At 48.1% G+C, this 10222-nt stretch overlaps 1 protein-coding gene across 2 annotated transcripts in view; it reads right to left on the bottom strand.

Moving 5' to 3' along the window:
* Positions 1-305: 305 nt before the first annotated feature.
* GAS7 (growth arrest specific 7) overlaps positions 306-10222 on the bottom strand; it is a 213185-nt gene continuing 203268 nt past the window's right edge. For both annotated transcript variants that reach the window (XM_073310810.1, XM_073310811.1), the window contains exons 13-14: positions 5950-6048; positions 306-1579 (exon numbers count right to left, since the gene is read on the bottom strand). In XM_073310810.1, coding sequence (XP_073166911.1) covers positions 1466-1579; positions 5950-6048 — 213 coding nt within the window. In that variant the 3' untranslated portion in view covers positions 306-1465. The remainder of the gene's footprint in view (positions 1580-5949; positions 6049-10222) is intronic.

The following is a 10222-nucleotide window of genomic DNA, read 5'->3' as shown; positions in this document are numbered from 1 at the left end:
TTTGGCCCGAGGGCCACATCGGGGTTGCGCAACTGTATGGAAGGGCAGGTAGGGAAGGCTGTGCCTCCCCAAACAGTCTGGCCCCCACTCCCATCCACCCATTCCCACTTCCCGCCCCCCTCAGAACTCCTGCCCCATCCAACCCCCCCTGCCTCTTGACCCCCTGCCCCTAACCACCCCCTGGGATCTCACCCCCATCCAACTTCCCCTGCTCCCCGTCCCCTGCCTGCCTGCCCTGAACCTTTGCCCCATCCAACTGCCCCCTGCTCCCTGTCCCCTGACTGTCCCTCATCCAACCCCCCCGCTTCCCGCCCCCTTAGCATGCTGGAGCCAGCCATGCCGCCGCACTGCCTGACAGGAACAGCGGGCCAGAGCGCTGGTGGGGCGGTGAGGTGAGGCTGCAGGGGAGGGGCGACAGCAGGGGAGGGGTCGGGGAATAGCCTCCCTGGCTGGGAGCTCAGAGGCTGGGCAGGATAGTCCCATGGGCCAGATGTGGCCTACGGGCCGTAGTTTGCCCGCCTCTGCTGTAGGACATCACACTGCATAGGCAGAAATGGACTTAAAGGTCTAATTTCTTCCATGGTCTTTTTGCCACCGAAGTCAACCAGACAATAAATGAGGTAGCTACAGCACAACCGAGTCCTTCCTGGTAAACAGATGGTGCAAGAGGTCCCTTTCAATCTTACTTTCTATCAGCCTCAAAGAGAAATGGAGATGATAGAGGGTCTATATGTCTCTGAGTGGGATTATAAAACAGGAAGGGCTTGAACAGGTGTCTTTCCTCTGTGGGGGTTTCTCCTAGCCTTTTGCCTTGTTTACTGCTTTAGGGAAAAGCCCATACCTCCCTGCACTCAGACATACTACCGTAGCAAGGCAGTTGTGCTAAAAAGTATTATACAAAATCAATGTACCCTCACAACACCCCTGTGAGGTAGGTAAGTATTATGAGCCCATTATTATAAATGGAGGAACCAGAAAAGTTATGTAATATGCCCAAGGCCATCCAGCTGAGCAGTGGCAGTGCTGGGATCCATGTTCTGGAGCTCCTTGCTTCCAGCATCATGGTCAAATCACTAGTCTGCTTCCATGGCTGTTCTTACATTCTACACAAAGAGTCATGCAATGGGTGTAGTGCACAGTCACTGAAGAACAGAGCTTGCTCTGTACCAGGAAGCAAGGTCCTCAGTTTCTCCCAGCAGCAGTACATCCCTGGCAGCTGGAAACTTCTGACAGGAAGAACAGACATCTGGCTTCTTAACCCTGGAATGTTGGGAGCTTAAGGCATAGCACAATGGGAACTGATGTGATGATCAAATGTGACAGAGACACTCCCTACAGACAATAAATACAAGGTATCTGGTAGCAGAGCAACCCTTTTGCCGTCCTGTACCTCTTCTGACCCTTTACAGAACCCATTGACCTGGTTAAACCAGTGAAACCATCACATATCACTAATCAGATCAGTCTATATTTCCATGTCCACAGGTCTGATATCTCCAGTTTTGTGTTCTTGTACCCACAGTTCCCTGTCTTTGGCAGGCTCCACTTTTTGAAGTAACTGATCGACAGGCTCTATTGTCTAAAAAGATCAGAATGAGAAGCAAATTGTCAAAAGCACATATCAGAACAGCAATTCCTTGCAACTGAATCAGCTGTGTCACTGTCACAGGAGTAACAGCCTCCTCTCAATTAGCTGGATCCATAAATGGGAGGTCAGACAAAATACAGGCTTTGCAGTAGGAATCATACCATTGGTGAGGCAAGTCCAGTGTATGCTGCATCCAATTCCTGGTGTGACAGTAGGGTTGCCAACTTTCTAATCGCACAAAACTGAACATCCTAGCCCTGCACCTTCCCTGAGGCCACGCCCCCTTCCCTGAGGCTCTGCCCTCCGCTCACTACATTTCCCCTCCCTCGGTGGCTCACTTTTCCCCACCCTCACTCACTTTCAAAGGGCTGGGGTGCGGGAGGGGGTGAGGGCCATAACTGGGGGTGTGGGCTCCAGAGTGGGGCCAGAAATGAGGGGTTCAGGGTGCGGGGAAGGCTCGGGCTGGAGGTTGGGGTGCAGAAGAGGGTGAGGGCTCCATCTGGGGGTGCGGGCTCGGGGGTGGGGCTGGGTATGAGGGGTCCGGGGTGCTGGAGAGGGGTCCAGGCTGGGGGGGTGAGGCAGAGCGGTTTGGGGTGCAAGAGGGGATTCTGGGTTTGGGGGAGGCTCAGGCTGGGGCAGGGGGTTGGGCCTCAGGGTTGGGGCACAGGCTTACCTCCGTCGGCTCCCAGTCAGCAGCGCAGTGTGTGGGGGGGCTAAGGCAGGCTAATTCCTACCTGTCCTGTCTCCATGCTGCACCCTGGAAGGGGCCCCTGTGCTAGGCACTGTACAGACAGTCCCTGCCCTGAAAAGCTTACAAACTATGAACAGCCAAGACAACCAAAGGGTGGAACAAAGGGAGCACAAGTGTCCCTATTTTACAGATGGGAACTGTAGGCAGAGGGAGAGTAAGTGACTTACCCAAGGTCACTCAGAGAATCTGTGGCAGAACTAGCCCAGAATTCCTGAGTTGTAGGCCACTGCCTGAACCACAAGACTATCCTTCCACTCTCTGTTTTCACTGGCTTGTTATTATGACAAATGTCTTGCACAGGTTGAGTTTTTGGAAATGTCTGAGCAAAAATGGTTCAGGTTTTGTGAGAACAAAGTTAGTGGGGGAAAATCTGCCAATTAAAAAAAAATCAAACCATTGCTTGAAGACCTCTAGATCTTCATGGGCTTGGGGCAGGAACTTGGAATTTCCAGGGGGATAGTCATAGGGTCAGAAAAATGTCTTACACTGTCCCCTCAAAAATCTGTCTCAATTTAGCCAAGTTCTAAAATGTGGAAAATCACCATTTGCAGCTGAACTTCTTCAATGATTGCTCAATCTTGCCACATTGTATTGTTTTGGAGTGATTGCATGGAACTCAAGTATCAAAGGGGTAGCCATGTTAGTCTGGATCTGTAAAAGCGGCAAAGAGTCCTGTGGCACCTTATAGACTTACAGACGTATTGAAGCATATGCTTTCATGGGTGAATACCCACTTCTTCAAATGCATGTAGTGGAAATTTCCAGAGGCAGGTATAAATATGAAAGCAAGAATCCCTGATTGAACTAACCTCATTATCCCTATCCTGATTCTTGCTTGCATATTTATACCTGCCTCTGGAAATTTCTACTACATGCATCTGAAAAAGTGGGTATTCACCCACGAAAGCTTATGCTCCAGTATGTCTGTTAGTCTATAAGGTGCCACAGGACTCTTTGCCGCTTTTGCATGGAACTGTGTTTCCATATGGGTTTCAGGCAAAATCCCTGCACCTGCACATCAAAATACTCTTTGGTCTATGGCAGGAGCACCTCCTCTCTGTACTGAATGGGGAGTTAAGAATTATTTCCCATATTTTACAGATAGGATCACTGAAGACTAGAACAGTTGCTTCTGGGACAGCTTGGAATAGAACCCCAATTCCTGACCTATGCTTCTCACAAAGGAAGTTCCACATCTAGGTGTTTCATCTTGCTTTCTGTAAAATTCTGTTCTTTGCTTACCACTACAAACTCACTGATAAATGTACACATCATTTTATACAACAGCACACAGAAATCCTAATTCCCAATTGGCTGATCTAACTAGTAGATCACACTTCCCTCCAAGAGCTAGGAACAAAACCCGATTTGTAGCATTCTGCTGCTTAACAAATAGTTGCACATGTGTTGATCCATTTTTCTTAAAACATGTGACCAGTCCCCTCCTCTTTCCCCTTCCAGGGAATTCCCAACAAAAATTATATGAAAAGAATGGTCAAACATTTGTAAAATGAAGGACTCCAATCCCAGAACTAAGGCTGCATTTGCAACCTTAATTTGGCCCCTTGTGTGTTTGCATTATGGAAAAGTCTTTAATTGCACGATCATGTACTATTATTTTCACAGGACACCTGCCTCATATGGTGCACAGGATGGATGTTAAAAGAGGCAGGGCTGTGTAGTGAATGAGGCTGTCCATAGCAGAAGATAGAAAGTATGCAGTAACTGTGGTAGTGAATTGCAGAAAGGGAAAACAGGAGCTTGTGTTTAAAGCAGTCTTCCTGGGACTTGTGAAATCTGGGTTCTTTCCTCGGCTCTGCAACAGAGTTCCTATGTGATATTAGGCATACTACTTAAAATGAAAATTTTCAGAGGTGGCCACTAATTATGTGTTCCTATTTTGTGGGTGACCAGCCCGAGACATCTGAGGCCTGATTTGCACTAGCTCAACAACTCAGAAAAACTGATCACCCAATCACTGTGGCACCCAAAATTACTGGGGACTTTTGCAATTTGAGTTTAATTTCTCTGTACCTCCTGTCCCCATTCGTAAAATGGGGATACTAATACTTCCCTGCCTTCGAGGTGTTGTAAAGGTAAATTCATGAATGTTTGTGAGACTCAGACACTATGGTGATGAGCACCACAGAAACACCGATGAAGAAATAAAAACTGAGTGTAATGTTTAGATGGTTTGTAGTAATGGAGGCACATGTTGAATGCCGAGGATAAACTACATGATCATCCAGTGAATAAAATATGTGATCACGTACTTAGAGAGTACCGTAATGCACATGCTCAAGGATCCAAATTAAGATTGCACCGGCAGCTGTAACTCTGGTATTTCCTGACTTTTAGATGCTTGACTTTTCAACCATTCTTTTAACATATTTTCTTTTGAATATTATTATCCTGGGGAGACTGGTCTATCTAGGAGTAATTCACTGTCCTAGGTGGCTGCTTAGTGGTTAATTAGTAAACAAGCACCTGGAGCTAATAAAAAAGGCTACCTGAGTTTGGTTAGGGAAGCTGCTCTCAGAAAGAGGGGCTCATGGAGAGAGGAGCAATCCCAGAGAAAAGGTTCTCCCAGGGAAAGGACAGGAGCAGCCCAGGAGAATGAACTGGGAGCCATTAGGGACTTACTCAGCAAAGAGCAGCATGGTCTGGGAAGAGTGGCAGCCAGCAGAACGCCCCGCAGAGGCCCACACCCCAGACAAGGAATTCAGTGTGCGAGTGCTCCATGGCTAAAGGACCAAGATGTAAGACTAGTTACACCCAGAAGCAGAGGGTTTCCGGTGGAGAGCTGACTGAAGATTTTGCTTATGTTTTGTGTTGTTCTTTTCTATTTCATAAAAGAGACCCACAGAAGAAGGTGCTCTGTGATTCCCAAAGGCCTGCTTTGGAACTGTTTATTGCCTGGGTGAGGGGAAACCAAGGCAGGGCTCACCCACGGCACCAGGCCTGCGTGCAGTGCGGAGCACTGGGGCAACCTGCGCTATGACAATTATCTCTATATGTTCTGATGTATACGGCTATGATTATATGATTTCTGTAATGTGAATATATACCTCCAAATATATCACAATATACTGAATACCACGTGCACCAGAATACATACCACATATGCAAGTATTTGAACAGGTGCCAGTTTTACAAGATTTTACATTTTCATTTTGAAATAATGGTTGCTGTGATTACCATCTTTCCTGCAACAATGAAGGACTGTGTGTGCTGCTGGGAGAGTGATAAGCACCTATCCAGGAGAGGTGTAAATTAAAGTAAGGGGCTGCTTTGCCTTATGCCTTCCTGTCAAGCACTTCTCAGCCACATCCTGCACCACAGGGCTTTCACCGCAGGGCTTTCCATTCCAGTGGGCGTGCCCCTTCTGACCAGCTTCTCTGCTCTTCCATCTGTCTCACCCCCAGACTCTGGATGTCTCTGGAGATTCATGGTAGGTGCACAACCACAGACTCCCAAACTGGCGCCACTTACATCTTAGTCTCCACTAGACAGTGGAATTTAGCACACTGTGTACAAGACCAGGCTTGAGTCCAGCAGAGCCTCACTACAGCTCTTGGACCAAAGGGACCTAAAGGAAGAGTAGACTCACGCTTTGGTTGAACATGTCTGTCTCGTGCCGCAGCTGTGTGTACTGGCAAAGGTGCTGCCGAATCATTTCCACCCGCTCCACCTCCAGCCTCTCCAGCTCCTGTGAGAGAAAAATAGGCCCCTATCTTGATCAGTGGCTATGCCCAGAGTGCTGCATGCAGGCCCAGCATAGGGTTTTCTAATGGTCAAGGTTCCCACCACTGGCGACAGCTGGGGCAGCTACCCCAGGTCTGGGCTTCAGAGCCGGGCTGTGTGCACCGTGTCTCAGTAAGTATACTTCGTGCAGGAGCAGCAACAGCAGGTCTGGCCTGTGCCCAGTGCCACTGGTGGGGGAACCAGTAAGGAGACAGTGCAGCAGGGAAGGAGACTTGTGCAGTTCCTCAACAATTCTGAACCTTGCCCAAGGTGAGAGTCCTTAGAGATGGGGAAAGGCAGAAACTACAGGATCTGTGGAGGGCTGTTGCCTCTGGAGGCAGGGGCAGGACAGGGACAACGAGGCCCTGTTTCCTGGCTGCAGCCCAGCTTATTGTGCTGCTAGCTCCAGAAGTTACCCTGGAAGCACTGCTCTGGAGTCCTGGCGACATGGGTTTATGCCCAGAGGGCTCATTCACTGGGGGAATGGCTATGTGTAAATTAGCTTCCCATAACTCAGCCAGCAGTGGACACAATCAAGGTTTTGTCCCTGCCTATCCTTTTCTGCCCCCACTGAGGTCAGCTGAGCCTCAGGCCACTGTGCATCTGAAGAAGTGGTTTTTTACCCACCAAAGCTTATGCCCAAATAGATCTGTTAGTCTTTAAGGTGCCACCGGACTCCTTGTTGTTTTTGTGGATATAGACTAACACAGCTCCCCCCTGATACTTGTGTCTCTTGGATTCTGATGATGTATCCAAGCCCCCTGAACGTGTCTGCTTTTTGACACTGCTGAGAGAGTTTGGCCTGTAAGACTTGTCAGGCCAGAAAGCTGTTCTGTCAGGAAGAAAGCTCTGTCTCTTACAATGACATGCAAAGGAGCAAACTTCTGCCTTCCATCATAAGAAACAGTGTCTGCCTTCACATCACCTCCTCCCTGGGTAACCCATTCCAGAGCTTCACCACTCTCCTAGTGAAATAGTGTTTCCTAATATCCAACCTAGACCTCCCCTACTGCAACTTGAGACCATTGCTCCTTGTTCTGTCATCTGCCACCACTGAGAACAGCCTAGTTCCATCCTCTTTGGAACCCCCTTAAAGTAGTTGACATGCTCCATAGCTGGAACTGGAGCCAGAATGGAGGGCTGTTTTGGAACCAACGGCTGCCTTGATTTAGGGGGTGCCAACTTGGAAGGCATGCGTGGCTTGATGGTTGGTACTGATGGATCTGCCAACCTGTGCGATTTTTATCATGCTTTTGTGCCTTGGAACATACCACTTCTCCAGGTTGGAACTCATGGGCATTGCTCTTCTTGGGCCTGGAAGAAGACTTACTGCCATGCTTATAAGCATGCTTCCTTGCCTCCCAACTAGGCACCGGTATGGGGTCCATAGTACTGGTACTGGCAGAACGAGACTCGATCTTCCTGGTGGAGGTGTGCTCCTGGGTTTCTCAGGCCAATATACAGGGGGGTTCCCCAGGCTGGATCTGACTGAGGCCTCATGGAGACCTCCACAAAATTCTTTTTGAGACGGAGCGCACAGCCCTCTTGGGTACGGCTTGGGAAGGACAGGCAGATACTGCACCTGGATGAAATGTAGGCTTCTCCCAAACACTAGAGACAGAGTTGGCACTTGTTGTTGACCAAGAACAAATGCAGGCAGGATGCACAGATCTTGAACTCTAGCATCTCTGGAATAATTCAGTACCCATTCGTGGGTGCTGGGTGGGGAGGGGGAGACTGGTGAAAAAAACGGATCCCCAAAGTCTCTTAATTCCCCAAATTAACACTAAAAACACTAAAACTACAAGTAAAAAGAAGAAAAATTATGCACAATTCTAAAACTCTTTTTTAAATGCGTCAGTGAGAGATGAGGGGACACTAACAACTCTGACTTTGTCCATGGGGAGAAGGAACTGAGGGTGTGGTCAGTCCACCCCGCCCTTTATCGCCTCGGACAAAACCATGAGGCAGAGCAAGGGCACATGTGTGGACCTACAGACACTACTTTCAAATTCTTTGGCTCCGGACACATGTGCATGTGTAAACCCTCAGTGGAAAACAATAGGGACCATCACTCGAAAACGAACCAAACAATTCTTTGTGGGGAGGATCATGTGACTGATTTGCATGTAGTTAAGGAAACCTCTAAGCTGGAGCTGAAGGTATAAATTCCAGCTTGGACAGAAATACCCAAACTGGCTTTGATTGAGCTAGTGCGCTATAAATAGCAGTGTAGCACGGGCAGTGGGACTCGCTAGCCACCCCAGTACATTTCTGCCCAGAGCCTAGGTGCAGCTAGCCCATCTTGCTGCTTGAGCTGTGGTGACTACACATCTATTTTTAGTATGCTAGGTCAATCAAAAATAGTGCATGTACATCTATCTGAGCTGGAAATTACATCTCCAGCTGCCATGTAGGCATACCCTTAGACAGAAACTTCCCTGAGGAAGTTAAATAAAGAAAATTTAAAAAAAAATCAAAATCTGAGTATGGGTTTCATTTGGAACTGAACTGCATTTCGGTCAAGAGTCTTTATGTGTATGAAGATACAGCCTTATGGGGACATTTCTCAACCTACTTTGATTTAAAACAAATCTTTCATGTTGCTTGTTGGGCAGTGGCCTCTGTCTGCTGCTGCAGGACTTGTGAGCTCTATCAACTCCCCAGGAATGAGAATCCTGCTCCTTTACACCAGTACACAGCAAGAGTCATTGCGCCATGGATGTCAATGGATTTGCCCCAGTGTAAATGAGAGAAGAATCAATCCAGCCCCACAGTAGGAGAGACAGATAATTACTTACCGTCAGTCATTCTGCTTCTCTGAAGAGATCACCTCTCAGGATTTTCACTCATCCACCTGCCTCCCCTGGGAGTTAATGGACTTTGAGTGTTGAATGCTGGGTCTGCCCAATGGGCATGCAGTTCTGAACTGCCCAGGGCTGATCTAGAATGGCTCATTCCTTTGTATTTGTTTGAAGAAAAAAATGGGTTACTTTTTAATTGCCTGTCAGGAGAGCTCCAACTTCCCATTCTTAAAAGGAACAGGCTGCAATCTTTAAAGCCCCTGAGGTACCGCTGTTTGGAGCATGCCCACAGGGAGCTTGTGAGGTTGACTGGAGAAGAGCCCTGCAGCCCACTTACAGGTGCTTCAGAAGGTCTTAAATTACTCCTTCGGGAATCATGCACCACTGCGCAATGCAGAATTTTACAGAAATTAACATTGTGCGCACAGACTTTCCTTTCCCCCACAGAAATGGGCTGCAGTGCTGCTAGCCACCACTAGGGGCCGCTGGACCCAGCAGAGCCCAGATCGCAGACAGAAGACACTACTGAGGAGCTAGAGAGTTCCTGGCCGCTGCAGTTCCCAGCATGCCCTGAGGGAAGGAGAGGGCGGTGCACAGGAAACTCCGTGCAAGCCTGGGATGGAGCATCAGAATGTTACTCCCTCTGGATCCCTGCGCTCTGGAGGGAGGTTGTGGGTATCTGGGCCAGGGGGGCCCCGGGGCTCAGCTCTGGGGTGGGGAAGGGGAGTTGTGAGTGTTTGCCCCCCTGGCTGGGCTCGGGCGGGAGGGGAGAAGGGGGCAGAGAAACAGGAACTGGGTTGTCATAGGGGTTTCTTTAACTCTCTACTCCTGGGGGAATTTTTGTGTGTCTGTATTGTTACAGACATACTTGCTGACAGGAATTTTGAAATAAATTACCAAACTAATTGAAACTGGCCTCATTATGTAGTGTTATTTTGACAAATAAAATTTGCAGAGTTCTGCAGAATTTTAAAATATTGTGTACTGAATTTTTATTTTTTTGGCACAGAATGCCCCCAGCAGTATTAAATACATAAATGCCAGGACATTTCCCACATGAGTAACCCCGGAAGTATGAGCCCCAAGAACGACAGTTCTGTGATATGATGCCTTCAGAGAAGCAGAATTACCAGCAATTATCTCACTCTATGTGCTAAATTGCAAAACCATGGGATAAAAAATGATTGCAAACCTTATTAATTTATAAATGTATTCACAATTTAGCACGAATCTTTTACTGCTCTGCCCTCTTCCCACTACCCCAATTTTCATGACCTGCTTCCACCATTCCTAACACCTGAGCAGCTTCAAACTACTGCCCCTTTACACTCATAC

The sequence above is a fragment of the Lepidochelys kempii genome, chromosome 14 (genome assembly GCF_965140285.1).
Source record: "Lepidochelys kempii isolate rLepKem1 chromosome 14, rLepKem1.hap1, whole genome shotgun sequence".
NCBI lineage: Eukaryota > Metazoa > Chordata > Testudines > Cheloniidae > Lepidochelys > Lepidochelys kempii.
The sequence above is the reverse complement of the archived record's forward strand: the minus strand, read 5'-3'. Positions and strand labels throughout refer to the sequence as shown.